The sequence below is a fragment of the Nanorana parkeri genome, unplaced genomic scaffold (genome assembly GCF_000935625.1).
Source record: "Nanorana parkeri isolate BGI_ZX_2015 unplaced genomic scaffold, ASM93562v1 scaffold101, whole genome shotgun sequence".
Classification (NCBI taxonomy): domain Eukaryota; kingdom Metazoa; phylum Chordata; class Amphibia; order Anura; family Dicroglossidae; genus Nanorana; species Nanorana parkeri.
The window spans coordinates 1,271,579-1,291,167 of record NW_017306369.1 but is presented as its reverse complement, the minus strand read 5'-3'; the positions used below and the strand labels follow the sequence as shown (position 1 = coordinate 1,291,167).

At 38.3% G+C, this 19,589-nt stretch overlaps 1 protein-coding gene across 7 annotated transcripts in view; it reads right to left on the bottom strand.

The window, feature by feature from the left end:
• Positions 1 to 19,589, bottom strand: part of PPFIA2 (PTPRF interacting protein alpha 2) — a 235,524-nt gene that overhangs the window by 37,454 nt on the left and 178,481 nt on the right. For all 7 annotated transcript variants that reach the window (XM_018552926.1, XM_018552929.1, XM_018552928.1 and 4 more), the window contains 8 exons: positions 15,766 to 15,897; positions 13,087 to 13,149; positions 11,941 to 12,032; positions 10,482 to 10,617; positions 8,328 to 8,548; positions 4,662 to 4,899; positions 4,425 to 4,454; positions 1,465 to 1,595 (listed from right to left, as the gene is read on the bottom strand). In XM_018552926.1, coding sequence (XP_018408428.1) covers positions 1,465 to 1,595; positions 4,425 to 4,454; positions 4,662 to 4,899; positions 8,328 to 8,548; positions 10,482 to 10,617; positions 11,941 to 12,032; positions 13,087 to 13,149; positions 15,766 to 15,897 — 1,043 coding nt within the window. The remainder of the gene's footprint in view (positions 1 to 1,464; positions 1,596 to 4,424; positions 4,455 to 4,661; positions 4,900 to 8,327; positions 8,549 to 10,481; positions 10,618 to 11,940; positions 12,033 to 13,086; positions 13,150 to 15,765; positions 15,898 to 19,589) is intronic.

The following is a 19,589-nucleotide window of genomic DNA, read 5'->3' as shown; positions in this document are numbered from 1 at the left end:
GGGGGGGGGCTGCCACCTGACTCACAACCACAGGAGCTGTGTGAAATTTGCATATCAGAGAGTACTTCAATTCAGGGCTGCTACAGTAGGAAAGTTTGTCTCCTTTAACTTGGCATAAATCTTTCTCATTGATAATTATCTATACTTCCAATCTCTATCTGACTTGCTGATTTTAGACTGGTGGCAGTTAGTTTTGGGCCTGGAATCTCTACCATAAAACATATCTAAATAACAAATACAAATTCTAGCATTGGCCAACTCTCAACCTCAGATAAACATTCATGAATAGTATTTATCATGCCTGTAGAAACCTATCAAGTAAGCAATCTCCACCTAAAACAGTTTGGAGAAATCATCACCTCACTCACAAATTTAAAAAAAAGGAATAGCAAGGTTATTTTTTTCCTGATTGCAAAAAATGCAACTGTCTCAATGCCCAGTCCTCATGTGTATGTATAGACTGTCAGTTTATCTTTGCTGTGTACCACATTTGTAAGGATTTTCTAGTACTTCCTGTTGTCTCTGTAGGACAGGAGATAAAGGGAAAATTTCCCCTTATAGTGAACAGGTGTCCCTTTGGAGGATTCCTGTCACCTCTTGTATTTCCCTCATTCGTCTTTGAGAAGATGGTCACCAGGACAAATAGAGAGGTGAATTTACATATAAAGGGTATAAGACAGTAATACAAAATTCACAGGGGATCTAATCCAAAACAAAAAAAAGTTTGTCTATGCATGCATGTTTACAATTTCACCAACCTTAAAACAAAACATGGTGGATTTGGTTCCCTTTGCCCCCTTCAACATAACCTGGCTAGTTATAATGTCTTATAGCACCCTGGATGCTTTTTATAGTGCATTTCCACACTTGCAGCAACATTTGGATAACACCCACTTTATATTTGTTACATGTTCTCATTCACATAGCATAACGTTTGCTAGATGCTCATTATGCTAACTACAGGACTGAAAACTCCTGCTTAGTTCTCACTGTCTGGTAGGTTGGGGGGAGTTTTTTTGTTTCAAATAATTAACCCTGTTTCTACTGTGCTGGCAAATTCTATTATCACTTGTAAACTAGATGAGCAGAACCATCTGTATTAACAAAGGGTTAAAGCCCTGAAGACCTGGTATGTTAATGAGGAGACGGACAGTTTGTCCTATCTCTTTCTATTAGGACAGAATTTGCTGTTACTGAAATTGAGAGAGGAGTATGCAAAGGCCGTCCAAATAGAGATATATAAAGGGTAAGACATGTTTTTAAAATTATTGATAGATATACTGTGTGAATAGGAACACAATAGAAAAATTTAGTGGGGTTTTCTTAATTTTGCCTGTGTAAGTGGAAATACCCTTTAAGTATGAATTAGTTTTAAAATGTAGGGAAAAAACTACCACTCATAGCAACTTTACTCAGACGACACCGCAGTTGATGATAACTTGAGAAAAGTGTCATACAGCTCACCCTCTGGCATCATTATGATATGAAGATGGCAAAGTATGAGTCATCCTGAGGGCACGTGGTGTTGATGGAGGGGAGGTTTCACATTTTATTGTAGCTTTATCTTCACGACCATCTTCCTCTACAACTGCAATCTGAAACAAGAAGTTATGTTTAGCCATTTTTAAATCAATCTATGAATCATGTGTGCCATCTCTGTACCAAATATAAAACACTGTTTATCTAAACAACTTTATCCATGATCCATGATATTTTGTTCTTATACTAGGTTATCACAATTTGAAGAAGAACTTATTAACCCTTGCAGTGGGGCTACCCCAAACTTCAAGGGTTCATTAATCATTTGTGTCTAGGTGCTTAAAAAAAAGTAATAAAAAGTTATACAAACACATCCCTACACATCCCCACACAGCAACCTCCTCATGTATCATTTCCCCCTCCTCTTTCAGATTGTAAGCCCTCAGGGGCAGGGCCCTCCTTACCATCTTGTCTTGAATTGTATTGTGATTGTAATGTCTTCCCTATATTGTAAAGCGCTGTGCAAACTGTTGGTGCTATATAAATACTATTTAATAATAATAATAATAATAATAATAATACAAACCTGATCATTTGAGCCAGCTCTTTCTTAGGCCGGTCCCTAGAACCTCTCTCCCCCTCCTCTGCAGCGGTCTAAGAATCCTTGTGTCATCACATTCAATACAAGTGTATAGACCTTAGGAAGCTGAGGAACATTCCATCTGTGCAGCGGAGGAGGAGACACATTTCAGTGACTGGAGAAGCAGGGAGTCGGCTTGGCAGTTCTTGTGAGTATAACTTTTTTTAGCACCTAGACAAAAATGAGAAGTTAACCCTTGCAGTGCGGGGGTAGCCCCCTTGCAAGGGTTAATACAAAATTTCCCTGGAGTTCTTCTTTAAGTCTGCAAAACAGCCTTAATCCAAATTAAACAACAACAACAACAAAATCATCAATTGTGTCCTTATCATCAAGGGCACCAAGTTAACTAGGACATGCAACAATATTTTTTGCATGTCAGAGGGAAAAATGCATGGAATTTTAGGATTCCATTACAATGGGTTTGGTCAAGCTCATGTTTCCATGAGGGAAAACAGTAAACTACAGTGAATATAGAGAGCAAGAATCAGGACTAGGAAATAGGTTTACTTTTTACATGGCTCTTGGTATTTATTTGTAATTAAAAAAAAAATAGTAAATCTTTAATTCTGTATGCATTTGTTCTTAGTCTAAAGGGCATCTACCAAGAAACAAAACACTTGTGTGATTAAAGGAGAACTATGAGGTGAGTGATTTCCACTCATCCTCATAGTTAGAGCCGACGTGTGACAAAGAAGCTGTCACAGGTCGGCTCTATTGATCGTGAAGTGAGCAGAAACATGCACCAATCTTCTCACTTTCCGATCGTCTCCATGCAGTGAGCGGTGAATGTCCCCCCTTCCTTCTCCGATCACCTAGCACTGAGTGGTGGAATGAACTGGGGGGGCAGGCACATCTGGCTCTGCCTCTAGATAGGCAGTGCCAGCTGTCACTCACGCAGCTGGGTGGACAGTATTGTCGGGATCCGTCCCGGCTGCAGCGCTCTTGATATATCGGGGGCACTAGCATGCTATATACTGAGCTTTGGGTCACGGGAGGAGGTGAGTATATGTCCTCCCGTGACCCTAAAGAGAACTATAGGGAAAAATAATTACCCCATAGTTCTCTTTTAAGCTATGATGGAAGCATCTATTCCTTGAATTGTGTCACATGCTTAACATGTGACAGTAATCCAACACCTATTAGGCCCTTGATCTAGAACCGGATGGCATTTAGTTTGCTAAAGCACTCGGTGTCAAACATTTTTGATTGTAATAAAATACTGGTTATTTTATACTATTTTTTTATACTATGATTCCTGATATTGACAACAGTGGACCATTGCTGGACAAGGTGTGTCGACCCAGCCTCCTGTCATCTTCACCAGAAGTGTATGTGACAGGGTAACAAAGCAGCAGCACAATTGCAAGAGAGTTGTCACCCTATAATAGAAAGTGCCTGAACATGGACTTTCATGGCAGATCTCAGGTGTTCTTTTAATGAACGCAGCATATTTAAATAACTCTTGATCCCCTCTAAGTTGTTTGAAGGCCACATAACCTTTCCATATGTATATTGCTTTGTGAAAGATTCCCTCTATAAGTTTTTAATCAGAGACTTGGGCTGGATTGGCATCACAAGTGACTGAGACAGTGATGTCAACACAAAATATTTACATTTTTCATTTTCCAAATCAAATGTAAGGCTGGCTGCACAGTATCCAATTATTGCTAGTAATACAATCAATTCAGTCCTCCAAACTACCCTCGTGGTTTATTCTCCTGTCCTGATATTCTTCCAACTTGTTCACTTATCAAAAAACCTGGACTCTAATTTGAAGATCTCTAGACACATCATGGTAAATCATCGATAATGATTTCCACAATTGAAACAGCAAAGTGGGAAGTATATTAAAATGTGCTGTTGAAAGATTCCCCCACACATACCCACAAAGTTACAGTCACTTGTACATTGGAATTCTAGATGCATACATACCAACCACTATTCTGATACCATAATGTAAACATTTTAAATCCCCATAAAAGATTTAGATGTTAGCTAAATTTAACAAATTACTACAGATGAAAAAAATATCTTCGGCCACAATAAAATCATTATACATTATTTTTGCTGCAGGGTTGTGACAATTACACTGAAATATATGTATTTGTATGTTCCAGACAAATATATAAATCACTCTAATATCCAGGTCCCCGGACAGGGAGTAATGGGGAATGAACATAAGCATCTAAGCCAGTTGACTGAATTTTGTCTGGTTTGGTTTCATAATTAATACACTTTTAAAACATAGGCAAATATAATCTATTCTACGCATGCTTTAGGTTATTAAACACAAAAATAACAATACCTTTCGTCGATGCTTCCGCAGGTCACTAGGCTAAATTTGCAAAGAATAAAATACAAACAGAATTAGTACAGAGTCAGTAAAAGGCAAACTACACTAAAAAATATTAACACTAGTTAACAAAAAAAGTTTGCTTTTCATGAAACAATCAAATCGGTATATATTTATATAATAGCTACAAGTGTTAAACCTGTGGTCATGAGTCAATAGCTATAACATAATGCATAATTCACAACTTACTAGTGTCATGACTCCCATGCGATCCATCTCCCTGGCAGGGCTACGTGGTGTGAGTTTAGGTGTGGAATGTCCGCTTGGAGGTGATGAACTTGCTAGCGATGAAGCAGTCACTGAGCCAGTTATAGAGGTACCTGGATGAATTCTGGCCAAGTTAAGTCCCTCCAAGCTAACGCTGGCAACTCTGTTTTCTATCTCTTCTGCTCTTAGTTCCGTAGACTCTTTTTCTTCCTGAATGAGTCTGGTTTTAAAAAACAAATCATGTTTCTTTACAATGCGAGTACCATATCCAGGCAATCCAGCTCTTGGTCTGTTAGCGCTGGAGAACTAATTTATCCATTCCTCCATCAACCTGTGCATGTATGAAAGGTCTGTACATAATTAAACGTTTTTTTTTTTTACATCAATTGCATCAGAGGCTTTTCAACAGATATCCCTACTTAGAGAGCGGGATCATAACATAGTTTGTGTAATTCGGCTGCAAGAAATGTGCCAAGATTTCATGCCCACTTAGCTCCTTACTATCCTCGAGGAGCAAGAATCACTTCTGTCTACAGCACTCAGAATCTGTAATCCAAGTTAACTCTGCATTACACATCTACATGCAATATTTTAAAACCATTCCAAAAAATACATTGCAAACAAATTCACAAAAAAAAATCAGAATAGGTCAGTTGTAGACTTCTTTATGTCACCCAGACTAACTGTAGAGCCTGTGTTGGAAAAAAAGTCTGTGTGTGAGTGCTTATTATCGAAAGATTTAACAATCACTTGAAACAACATCCAAGCAGTGGTCTGTGTGGCTACCAATTATTTTCAAATTAATTATATGGTTTAATTTAAACAGCAGGAGGTTATTTTAATCTGTAAATCTGTTATTAATCTGTTATTTTAGAAGTCTGGGAGATACCACTGCAGACTAGCTACTAAAAGGTAAATCCCCATCATCCCTATCCTTACTTCAGTCTGATAAACACTTGCTTGTTCCAGCTAAGCGATCCTTTCTAGTGAAGAAAGGATAAGGGATGACAGCCCCAGAGCATGCACTAAACTAAGACAGTAGTGGCAGCTTCCAGATTCTATCCTGATGGGTGACTTTCCAAAAGAAAAATCAGTAATGTAAAAATGACTAATTAGTGATACAGGGGGAGTCAGGTGGTCAGGATGGAGGATGGGGATCCCTTCAATTACTTGTCATCTGGGCTGTGGTAAAGGGACCAGATCCCAGCATATATGTGTAATCTTTTAAGGCCTGTAGTATGGAATAGTGTCTTTTGGTACTGGCACCATCAACGAATCCCATGCTGCAGAGGACAATAAAATAGTTAATGATAGATGAGACAGATGACACAGGTAAAGTTGAATCATGCTAAATCATGCTTGCAAACACAGCATACCACAAGTGCTGTTTTTTTTTAATTATGACTGTCAATGCAAGACAGAGTACAGATATGTAGTGCTACAATGATGTGTAAAAAAAAAAGTAACCCAAGCAGTATTTCACACATTGGCGATCTGTAATATTCGGCCACTACACCAATCAATGTCTACTGACATCTTAACAGTTTTGCATTTGTACTTATTTTCTCCCCTTCACCAATCCTATTAGCTGATGAAATTAGTCAGTCTGCTCCCATATTCTGTACTTTTTAAGCATTACAGTACCCACAGTGGATTAATAGAAATCTGCTAAAAGAAATAGTTAAAACATGCATTACACTGTCAACATAAGCCTGTCAGTATGTCAACACACAAAATGTTGTATACAAGACCATGCAAATCACAAAATAAAAAAAAACTGAGAGGAATGCAGGATAAAGTCCTAATTTCCTACATAAAGGAGAAAATAAAACGATTTATATGCAATGTGAAACTGCATTTTTGTAAAAGTAACAGAACTTATTTTGCAAAGACACAATTCACTCGTCTTTTTAAGGTTTTAAACTGGCCACAGAGTGTTAGAATATGAGACTATTCACAGGAATCGACCGAAATTCGATCAATGGTTGGCCCTGCCGGATTAACAAAAGTCAGTTACTCTAATCAGCTGCAGTTAGTGTTCAGGCATTTTGACAGCGATGGGTACTGACTGTCAAAATACAATAGCCTGGCAGGAGGATTCTCCCATCCACACTGCTTAGCCAGCCAGCAGGCTAAACAAAAAAAAGGCTTTTATTGTATGGCCAGCTGTAGGCAAATTACATAAGTTGTTTTCTGTTGAATGTGTCCATAGACGTGGAATAATTGTTGGAAGATCTGGAAGATTGCAGGCACATGATGAAATAGTCACATACTCTGTAAACTGGGCAAATATCCCCTTGCTTGCCAATCTCGGGGTTGAGTCAACTGAACGTTCATATGAATGCAACCTATTGTTCTATGAATCTTTCTATAGTCAAATCTTCAGACCACATCTCATGTCTTGAGCTATAAAGTTTTAAAGGGTTTGCTATTCCCTGGCCACATTCCATAATATTTCAGAGTGTCTCCCATAATCCTAGCTTTCCTCATATCCATGTGATGGCACCACAGATGATGACAGATATTTATTGACAATAGTAAACCTAATAAAATGAGCAAGGCAACAATTTCAATGTATGCTGGATGCTTATTCTGACGTTCTGATATTCTGTGTATGATGGCACTGCAGGTTTACATTTGGAACATGAATATAAATGGAAGCTGGACATTCCCTTCGATGTATAATAAACCCAGGTATTCTAGATAAATAGGCAATCACCTGTCATCACATAGCTTCTTGTTTTCTATGTGAATTTAGCGAGGAATTGGATAGAAGCAGGTTGTTTTTGCACATTAGCCACAGGCAAAGGAGCAGAAGTGCCAAAAATAAAAACAGCTCACAAACAAAAGTCACTATAACTTAGTCCTCTCAAAGTAAAAAAGCCAATTTTAAATGTCACCAGCATGTCAGTTTCCAGGTTTGTTCCAGGTGCAAGGAGAGTTGACATTTTAGATATTGTTGAGGTAATCTACTGACCTGGCTTTATTTCTGTTCTGCTGTTAAATTCTATCTGACACAGAAATATTATAAATCCCAGTCCATCCATTATTATGCTTATTTTCAGAATACACTAAATACTTTAAGAAAATGCTCAAGCTGACATTTCAATTGCAGAACTCAGAGTTTTAAGCAATGGCTTGGCCTTTTTTGTTTTTTTAGCTGGAAGGCTGATAATTTGCATTTCCCCATGGATCGGTAAGAATGATCATCACATATGATTATTTACATATTATCACACTATCTTAAGCCAGGTTAGGACCAGGACAACAAGGGAATTTCCTGAGTAAAATAGGCAATCCTAGCCAGAAGGGTATTACTTAGGGTGTGAAGCCTTAAAGTGACATTAAGGGCAAAAGTGAATTAAAGGTGGGGTGATGAAACACAATGCCTCAGGATACCTTCTGCAAGTGCCTCCTAAAACCCCTATTTCATTCTTACATTTTCCAGGAGCCCTACTTTAACTGTAAGGCTGTCTCAAAAAGTCAATGATTCCCAGGGACCACCAACTGAACTTTTCAAGCATGTGTAGCATATAGCATACTGAGGCTAAAATAAATACATGTATAGTACCAGCTTGAAACTATTTGAAAATTGCTGCTAAGCAACATAAGAAAATAACTACAGTTGGAATTCAAGAACAGAATTACCTGATTTCTTTGTTAATAGCATCTAACTGCTCTTGAAGCATCATTGCCAATGTCTGAGCATCAGAATGTCCACCTGGAGATAAAAGGTCCATGGAACTAAAAATCGTTTCACGATCATCATCATCTATATCAGACATCTCTGTATCACTTTCAAATGGATGGCTGCTATGCACTCCCATTTGCTGTGTTCGATTCCATTCATGGTCTCCAAGAGACTTCACCTAATCAGGAAGAAAATAGTGGCAAAAAATACAAACAGTTTCGTGTCAGGTATGTATACTTTTGTGTTTTGTACTAGACACATTCACAGGGTTATAAAAGTGAACAATCCAAAATAGCTGAATAGCTGAACGTGAAGTTAGCTGAATTGGATAATTTTTCTAATTTTTCCAAATCAGCTATTTTGGCCTAGATTGCTCACTTCTCCTGCCTTCTCCAAACTTTTCACTCTTTTGTGAATAACACTGTCAGTTTTTTTTGTATTTTATTTGTTCTTAGCTCCATAGTGAAAAACCCCCTTTAATCTGTATGAAAAACACATTTCTTTTTACCCTAATTAGGGATAATCGGTTTAATCAGTTTTTGATTTTGCTGATTATTTGCATGCACCATAGATTTGCGCAGAATTATGGATTCATGTAGTTAGGCAATCATGCATATATTCAGGATTATCAAAACATTTGCAATTTACCTGGTTTTGAAAACTATTTGTCCACCACTAATTCTAGCACATAAATACAGAATTATACGTTTTAAATACACAATGTAAATTTTGTATCCCTAACCTAATATTTGAAATACGTATGAATCTGTTTGTAATAAGCAATGTCGCAAAATTTGAGAAGTTAATTTTACCGTGGGCCTAAAGACAGTGTTGAGCAATGCCAACGCTACTGTATTCTCAGCTTCATTCAGAAAAGGATATTAGAAGCTGAACTTACAAACAGGACTTTATAAAATCTCTGGTGAGCACACCTGAAGCACAGATGATGAGTATAGCTTCAATATCTGACGACCAGTCTAAGTATCTAGTCAAAAGTCTGACTGTTAACCTATACATGTCTTCATCTTCTACGAACAATAACAATCTGCAGTGATAGTAGACCATTCTCTCATCAGGTAGATAGTTGTTGTTCTGTTTTGGCTTTCAGAATGTGAATAGAGGAAGACGACCCGGAGCACTCAGACTTGAACAAGGATTTTAAAAGAGAACTATGGGGTAAGTGTTTTTCCCCATAGTTCTCTTTAGGGTCACGGGAGAACATATACTAGCCTCCTCCCGTGACCCAAAGCTCAGTATATGGTGAGCTATTGCCTGCGATATACTGAGAGCGCTGCAGTCGGGACGGATCCCGACAATACTGTCTGGATCCTCCCCGCTGCATGAGTGACAGCTGGCTCTGCCTATCTAGAGGCAGAGCCAGCTGTGTCTGTTCCCTACCCCCACTAAGCACTGGAGGATCGTAAAGGGCAGGGGTGGGAATCCCTGCGGGGAGTAGTGACTGACAGTCACCACTCTCTGCAAGGAGATGATCAGAAAGTGAGTGAGCGACTGTATGTGTTCGCTCACTTCCCGATCAACAGAGCTGACCTGTGACAGCTTCTTTGTCACATGTCAGCTCTTACTATGAGGATGAGTGTAAATCACTTGCCTCATAGTTCTCCTTTAAGCGATGAAACAAGAAGAAGAACTGGGAAAGAGCACTCTTCTCAAAGACTAGCTGCCACTATGGGGGTGAGGTCAAATTACACAGGAAGAAATAAAAACATATTTTGCATTAGAGTGGAAAAGGCTTACAACCTTTACGTTGCTTTAGTTGCTGTATTTGCCAACATGTTTCCCTTACTTCCTATCCAGGTGTAAGTAGAGGAGAAACAAATATCATTAAAAATGTGAAAAGAAAACATTTCTCAATAGGTAAACAGAGCACTAAAAAAATATTCCAATTTTCCCACTCTATTCAAAATTGAAAAGAAAAATAAATTTTGGCTGGAGTTGAGCTTTATTTTTTTGGGAATGCTGGGGCAGCTAAAGCATTTAGAGTAGCATTATTATTTTTGGTACTCAGAAAACATATTAAAAAAATAAATATAAATTAAGCAATTGCACTAACACATGAATTCAAAATATCTACATCAAATACTGTATCTAACCTGTGGTTCTTCTATTCTTATTCCCATTCTTCCTCTACGTGGCCTCCTTATGACTTTAGCTGAACGGTAGTCTGGCTGCGTATCTACCAAGGAACCAACAGAGTATCTCAGTTCTCCTGATGTTTCCAGATGAGGCCTAAGAGAAAACATGCCATTATGGTGTTGTATTCATACCTTTAGCCTGTAGATGTCACTATATACAGTAATACAGTGTATAATCAACGTCCCTGCTATATTTGGTACACATTATCAAAAGGATACACTAAACATATTTATCTAAGATTGAGAAAGGAAGGAGAGAAGAGGAGAGCAGATGAGGAGAAAAAGGGATAGGATAGGTTGAGGAAAGAGAATAGAAAAGTAAAAGTGAGAGGGCAGAGAAAAGACAGTAATGGCTGAATTAACCCTACCATCCTTCTCCCCTTGGCTATTAGTTTCCTGCAGATTTTATTTTAATTATTTTAACCATTAATATCTAATGCTTTTTCGTATTTATTAGTTTTTTTCCTTGTGTTTTTTTTTAACCCATTTGTTGGGACAGACAGTGTACAAATCTAGTTTACAACTGATAATGAAATCTGCCAGCACAGTACAGACAGGGTTATTTATGATAAACATTAATCTCCCCCACCTTCCAGCATTCCAGAGGAAAATTCAGTCTAAAGAAAAGAAAACATTTCCTCAGAAAAGAGCAAGTACTATTTAAGCAGCACTTTTTAATTTATATTGTATGAATCTGAATATGTAACAAATATAAAATATGCACTCTACTAATTTGTCTAGAAAACTGGAAATACACTTTAAGTAATGACAATGTTATTGCTAAATAAACAGGCCTATAGCAGAAATATGTCCCATAGGGGGTATGCAGTGTGATAGCTGAAGTGGTTACAAAAAGAGAAAATAAAATAGCGTGATAAGAGAATAGCATTTTAAAACATATCAAACTAAGTTGTGATCTGTAAGATGAATTGTAGTGTTGTTCACCTAGTCAGAATCAGGAACATTGAGACTTCATTTAGGTGGGATTATGTGACACCGGAGATTGAAAAGTGTGAGTTTGAAAATAGTTTGAGGCATCAAACTGCCACTCAACGTGATATGCCCTTGAGATAACCAGAAGTCTAAAACGCAGATATACTGTAGATGTAGATGATATGTAGCTCAGTAAAGACTTGATATAGTATAAATAAATACATTGCTCAGGTCTTCTCAAGGGATGGCTTACTCACAAAAAAAAGGTTAATTAGGTACATGAAGCTTACTGGATGTTTTCATCATTGAAAGGAACCATGACAAGGCAATGTTACCTACATGAGCATATGACATTGCGGCACTGGGGGGCAAATAGAATGGCTACATGGAATCTATATTCCATTTGTATTTACAGCAATACTAAACACAACAAAAGCAATAATACAAGACTAGCCATATTATATAGCCATATTTTATTAACTACCTGGTTAAAGTTGATTCTATCAAGGATCCAGTACGTATCTTCACTGGATCAAAGTCGGTTCTCATTTTTTCAAGATCGTCTGCTAATCTTTCCTGAAAATGATCATTAAAATTTTATTATACACATTTATGTTCTGCATGGACTCAAATTTAAAAATGCAACATATTTTTAATATGCATTCCTCTAGACAGGTAAAACATAGAAAGGATAAGAGCCCAACTATGTTTAAGATTAACACACATATATATATGTGTGTGTAAATAAATATATATAAGGCACCAATACCATTTTTCCAGACCAAGTACTGATACGTGTTTAAGTACTCAAAGATACCAATTACTGATATATTTATGTTTAGTCTAATGTGACAATTTTTCTTACAGACTCCGGTCCCGTTCACACCAGTTGCAGTGCGTTCCGGCCTGACTCTGGCCAGAACGCACTGCCTTGCATTGCGGACGGTTCACTTTTTAGTGGGGTAGGAGGGGGCGTGGTGGGCCATTGAAGTGAATGGCACTGGAGCCACACCCTCCGGCCACAATGTGTTCGGCCGCACGGGATTGCAAGGCACATTGTGTCTGTGGTCCGGTCTGGTGCGATCAAAATAGTGCTTGCAGCATTTTCATTGCACCGGACTGGACCGCAGACACAATGATTACAGGACAGTGGTGTAGTGCCAGGGCCCAGTCGCAGCTGCAACTCCTGCAACCCTGGTAGTTCTCGGAAAAGAAGTTAAAATCGGCACAGGTATCTGAACATGCCTAATATATACTGTGTGTGTGTGTGTATATATATTTTTGATACAAATACAAGTTTACTTGTAATGGCTGTTTTTTCTAAAGGTCCGTGGAAGTTACTATCTGTGGAATTTAAATTTAATGTACGGTATATATGGTTCAGCCATACAAAAATCAAACTAATATTACTAACAATAATAATAATCATCATCATTGTACAGGATTTATATAGCGCCAACAGTCTGGCAGGCACTTTACAATATAAGGAAGACACTACAGTTATGATACAAGTCAATACAAGATGGTAAGGAGGACCCTGCCCCTGAGAGGTTACAATCTCAAAAGGAATTATAATTCCCTTTTAGACTATATGCTCTCATGGGCAGGGCCCTAATTCTAATTTGTGTACCTTATCATGTAAACATTCTTCTAATTGTTTTCTGTAATTTTCTGATTCCTGAAGTAAAATATTCTGTAAAAAAAAAAAAAAAAACGGCAATGTTAAAATCGCAATAAATGCAAACAGAAATCATGTGCTATAAGCCACAAAAGTCATATCTAGCTGGTGTTCCAGACCAAGTTATAGAATGAACCCTGAAATGTTATACTTTGCTACTTTTATCTTCATGTATGGCTTCTAACTTTCTGGAAGATTGGCATCCATTGCTCTTTTGGCTGAATGGACACAAATTTCCTCAGACACATTTTGGAGTTTGTCTTTGAGAATTTATGTTCATTCAGTCAAAAGAGCATTTGTGAGGTCAGGTCCTGAATTAAAGGAGCTGGCTAGCAATCAGCATTGGCCAATGGCTCTATACTATTTAGCTATATTTACACTTTACATGGTTCTGGGTGTAAATCTGGGCAATGGGGTGTAAAGCAATGATTTGCATAGCTTAACCCACTGTCCTGAAATAATCCTCTTATTAAGGGCAACTCTGATTATCTTAAACATGTGACTACCTTTTGTTTTAAGAAGGGTTTACTGATATGAGTTGAGGACTTTTTGGTTGCTTTAGCCCCTTTTCATTATAACCTGTATAACTATACTTTTTTGCAGAGAACCTGGTTTACACAGCATCCACATAACTGCAATCCAGCTTTGGTAGCAGAGTGAAGGAGGCACAGGGGATCCCCAAAGGATACTGTTGCCCCAGAGGTTGCCCCACTCCAGGTGGTGTATTGCAGCACAGCCATTGGGTTAGTGTCTGATCTCTGCATCACATTCTAATAAACATCATCCTGCACTGGGAGCTTTGTAGTGGTATGGTTAACTACCATATTAAAAAATGAATCCAACCATCCTTTAATATAGTACAATTGTTTATGTTCATTGGTGTTACTTTTCAAGCTGCGCTGTATGAAAAAAACGTGATCTATTGTAATGCCATGTGGGTGCACACAGACATGAGGCCGCCAATTTAGTGCAAATGTACCAGAGATGTTACCTGTACCAGGTATGCAGATAAGGACTTCCCAGAGACCATAGAATTATCAAAATCAGATCACCCATGGGAGCCTTACTATTTCTGTCAGGATTGTTTACATATATTAAGCTATATTAGCAAAAGCATTTTTCTCTAGAATTTTTTTTCCTTTCATGTTTTATTGCTGTATCCATCTCCCAAAGTATAAACATATACAAGTGACAGCTGATACACATACATATGTATTTTGACTTTGGGCACTTTATCTGCAGCTGTCAAGTGTAACCTTCGAATGACAAAGGGCATTCTTTAAACCTGATCACATTTAGTTTGAATAAAATGTGATAATGTTATATAACTGCAGAAGTCAGCAATCAGAAGTTTGAAGCTGCTTATTTTTGTAATATCCTAATTGTAAACTCTCTTAGTTTATGTTTAAAGTGACTTTGTCAAAAGAGGGTTGTCATTACTAGATGCCTGGCTGTGTCTGACTTGAGTATGTTTCATTCACTCACGAAACAAGCATGTTGCAAATGTGTGTCAAAACTACTTGTGTCTATACTTGTTCCAGGTCAGCACTAATGTCAAAGCGTTAGAATGGCAGCCAGAGAACCAGTATCTTCAAAAGGAGAGTTCAGCAGTGGCAGCCTCCGTAACCTCACATGACAGTGTCTCTTTAAGTAATCATGTTTAAATAATAATTGTCTATTAGAAAAAACGTTGTGTATTCCCAACCCATGTGCACTTGCCGACCCATGTGCACTGCAGCGGAGCAACACATTTTATTGCTGTGCACTGCACTGCCAAAAATAGTACATGTACCATTTACAGTAGGTGCATTAGGCAGCACGTATGAATGAATAGGCTGCCTTAACACAACAGATGCAGATGTGTCTACTATCATGATAATCCAGTGGCTTCAATACATGCTAAGCTGCTGACCTGGAACAGGTATGCAAAATAAGGAGTTTTAAATCGCTCTGACTATCCTGATCTGCATACTTACTCTGAATTAATAACTCTGAAATTATTAACGCCATAGCCAAGCATCTTCAGAAGGAGGTCAGCACTAGCAGCCCCTATACTCTCTCAGTGTAGGTTTCCATTAAATTGTACATGATTTAGTAACCATGTGAAATCAACAGTGGTACAGAAAATAGCAGCCACTAACCTAGGATGATTAAATAATACATATAGATATGGCACTGGAGCAAAGCGTGCAGGATAATTTACTGAATATGGAATTCTAGTCCTATGCTGAAGGAAATGTAGGAAGAAGCAACTTTAGCATTTTAATTTACTAACCGATGCAAATACAGCACTTCTAAGAGGGAACCCAACTGAAGACCTCTAATACATCATTAGTTCAGGACACTATTTCAAATGTTGTGTGTTTCTAAGCAGAAAGCAGAAATACCATTGGCATGAGCACTTGCCTCAATAGACTTGTATATCGTTCATTGTTCAGATTTGCATGAAGCAACAAGAAAAGCACTGAGCTATATAGGCAAAGCATTTTTGTTATACTGTATATGTGTATATATTTTTTTAAAATTCAAATTAAAAAAGTCACCAAAAACAATTCTTGTAATGCAATACAGGCCAAAACAACAGAATACTAAGCTGATCCAGCAGAGAAAGTAGTAAAATTGTCATATTACCTTGTCTTCAAGTGCAGCCATTCTTTCCTTCAAGTGCAACTGCAGCCGTTCATTGGATTCAGTTAAGAGTCTATCAACTGTATCGGAAAGCCTTTTATTGTGTTCTTCATTCATTTTCTCCCTCTGCCTCGCCTAAACCACAAAAGTAAACACAAATATAGAAACTATAATGAGCTATTGTTTACAGTCTACATGTTCTCTAATGTTTCTGGTCATTCACAACAGCAACCTAACTTATCACATACGTATGAAACAGACAAACAAATTGTACTGTAAAATAAGGATTTTAATCTCATCATGACAAAAGCACTTTAGTTAAATTTTAAACAATCAACAAATGTCGCTGCTCTATAATATGCATGTAAACCTAAAAAAAAGGAGGGGGACCCTAAAGAGTCAGGCCACACTAAACTAGTTTGAAGTAATAGGACTGTTGGCTTTATATATCTTTTAGAAATTCCAGCCATTAGTTCTTGTTTCATTGTTCCTACTCATTCAGGTGTTTTAAGCAGGGCAATCCTATTGTATCATTCTCCGCAATGTACAATAAAAAAAAACATCCAGCAGAGAGAGTTGGACCCCTTGTAAAGGCCATGGCAGGTATGCAGATCTGGGATCCAAAAGCAGAGATCTCATCACCAGAGTCACAGAAAATGTCCCCAACATTTCAGTAACTGTCTGGACATAGACTGTTAGACCCTTGCACTTATATAAGAAACAAAATGTAAAGTGTAAACTTTGAGAGCTTTATATGCCATCTACAAATGTTCAAGCATTACAGGTAACTTCACAACTCTTTCCAACACTGAAAATTGTGGTTTCCAGCATAAAGCAATGCGAGAGAAGATGAAGTAAACACCCAATGAAAAGTGAGAAACAGCACACGAATACTTATTCACAACAAAATAATTTTATCTAAAGGATTAAACTGAATATCACAAAATCTACCAAATGTTCAAACTACTGTCATGTGTACAGTATAGGCAACGTTTGTTCGACAGTCCTTGTAGAAAAGACAATATTGTGCCGGTCGCCAGGCGCCCATGTTGCTATGGCGCCCTGTGCGACCGCACAGCCCGCACACCCCTAAGGCCGGCCCTGATAAGAACTAAACCTCCTTTTTTGGATATAAAATGAAAAGCGACAGCTGGTTTGTGTAGACTTTGTGTTTTCTCTATTTCTTACTTCCACTATTTTTTATTTTTTTTTATTAAGTTAGGGCTTGTTCACACCATCTCCTGACCCAGACCAGAAAGTTTTTTTGTCTGATCAAAAAACACATATCCATTCATTCCTATGGCAAAAAGTGATGTTAGTTCACATCATTGCGTTCAGTTCCAGGACGTTTAAAAAAAGTAGTGTATACAATATTTTTTTCTGGTCTGGAACACACCAAAACACATCTAGACGCATCCAAACTCACCAGAACGCACTCGAAATCAAGTTGAGACTAAAAAAAAAATGCACCGGAACAAAAACCACATAAAAATGCACATACCCGCATTTCCAGAAACACATCCAGATCTGGTCTGGAGATGGTGTGAACAAGCCCTCGAAGTAGGAAAGTTTGCTGCATGCATTGGATATTTTTATTTATCCGCAGAAAGGAATTGCCTATTTTATGAAAAAGTATTATGTAAATTGAAGAGGTCTTTCACAAACTGCGTAGTGTAATGATACATCCCCTCGCACTCTTCACAGCATCTAGGACCAATAGTAACAGTGGTGCTTGTAGTGATAATCACGGATGGCGCCATGCTCATCAGTCAGTAGAAAACGAAGATCATCAGTACTCGGATAATCAAAATTTTGTGTTTATTTATTTAAACACAGCATCAAAAATGTCACATAGCCAACGTTTCGGGGCTGCACAGGGTCCCCTCATCAGGGCAAATGGTGCCCTGAACACAAAATGTTGATTATCCGAGTGCTGCTGATCTTTGTTTTCTACTGGCTTTCACAAACTTTCACAACTACTATTATGTTCTTGGACAATCAACATCTGACTTGACACATTCCACGGTAATTCGATTAAGGTGACTGATTTATACATGTGGCTATAAATGCTGCAGTATATTTCTGACAATTATTATAAAAGAGGTTATCCAGAGATGAGTGGTGATAATATTACAGAACAAGTTCAGTTAAACCTGACTAACTACTACCCCAGGCAGTACCATGACCTGGATAAGGGGGAAAACCTTCACAGGCTTAAAAAAAAGAAGTAACATATTCCATAATGATAAATAAACACAGGACCGACCTTAAAGCCCCACTCCAGGGAAATTAAAAGTTTTCTCTTGCAGTGGGGCTGCACTGGAAAGGTTAACTGCTCGTTTATGTCTAGGGGACAAGAGTAAGCGGTTTTCCTTGCCTGATGCCCGCTCCTCCGCCTCTTCTTCACTTTGCTCCAGCGGTCTAAGGATCACTGATGTTATCAAATAGAATGCAGGTTCCATAGCTCTGCATTATAGATGAGGATGCCAAGGGACAGTCCACAGTCAGAGTGGAGGGAGAGAAGTGGTGAGCGCCAATTTCTGAGGGAGTGGGGATCAGGTAAATAAAACAGCCTTTTCCTGTCCAAAAACTTGCTTTAAAAAGCTAGTTATTGATTGCTGGGAAACACTGGAGGTCTTCAGTTGCCTGTGTGCTGTGCTGGGCTTCTAGTGTTTATCTGCACCTTTAAGGAGGAAATGGTTACCTCCAGACATATCTCCTTCTATTCTGTTTATTGCTGTGCATGTATCCAAATTGAGAGCTTTGTTAGATTAGAGGGGCCTTGATGGCAAAAGTGTGACTTTCACATATATTTGAGGCAAATATGCTACGAACGTCTCTGTTTTTAATGCATATTGTTTAAGGAGTGATGACTATTTCTGCTTTAGGCATTTTCCTGTCTGTGACCCTACTGCATTAAAATTTCTCTGATTTCCTGTCCCTCTAAAGCCCATACAGGAAAACAGTGTTGTGGTTATTACAGTGATAGGAAGGCACAAACTGCAATTAAAAACTTTGTCAGAATTGTTAATCCTGTTTTGCCCTATGTCCCTGTTACAGACTTTTCTCATTACATCCTATCCTGACAGGAAGTGAGGGACACTACCCCAATAGGAACCCAGGTGGCAAAAAAACCTTGACAGAGGCTCTAATCCTTCCCTTTAATAAGGGACATTTATCAAGCACAATTAGCAACCACTTTGGATGCACATTGCAAAACAGGCTGACTCAGCCCCTGGGATCCTGGAAAGCCAACTTTAGATTGTTTTTCACTGAAAATAGACATACAATTATGAAGTGATCAGGGGTGGGTTTTAACTAGGGATGCACTGATACTGATACTAGTAACAGTATCTGTGCTGATACGCAATATTTGGGCGAGTACTTGTACTCGCCCAAATGCTCCGATGCTGGAACTTTCTGGTCAGAGGGATATTTCCTCTGATCGGCAGTGCCGTGTGAGGGAACATGGAGCTGGCTTCCTGGCCAATCAGGAAGCTAGGCGGCGGGTAGTAATTGGCCGGGAAGCCGGCTTCATGCTGATTGGCCGGGAAGCCAATTCACATTGCATGGTACCATGTCAGAGTATTAGCAGAGGCCACTAAGAGTTTTTCATTTATTTTTACCAAATCACAGAATACTTAAAGTCAAACGTTAAAGTCAAATGCACTTTAACGGTGCATTTGACTTGGGTGTCAGATAATTCACTTTCACCAGTATTTCATGTGTTAGGCTTTTCAGAGCTTATCTCTACATGGCTACAGCATCTTGCTTCATGATTATATTAAACTGCAATATATATAGATAGAAATATATATATATATATA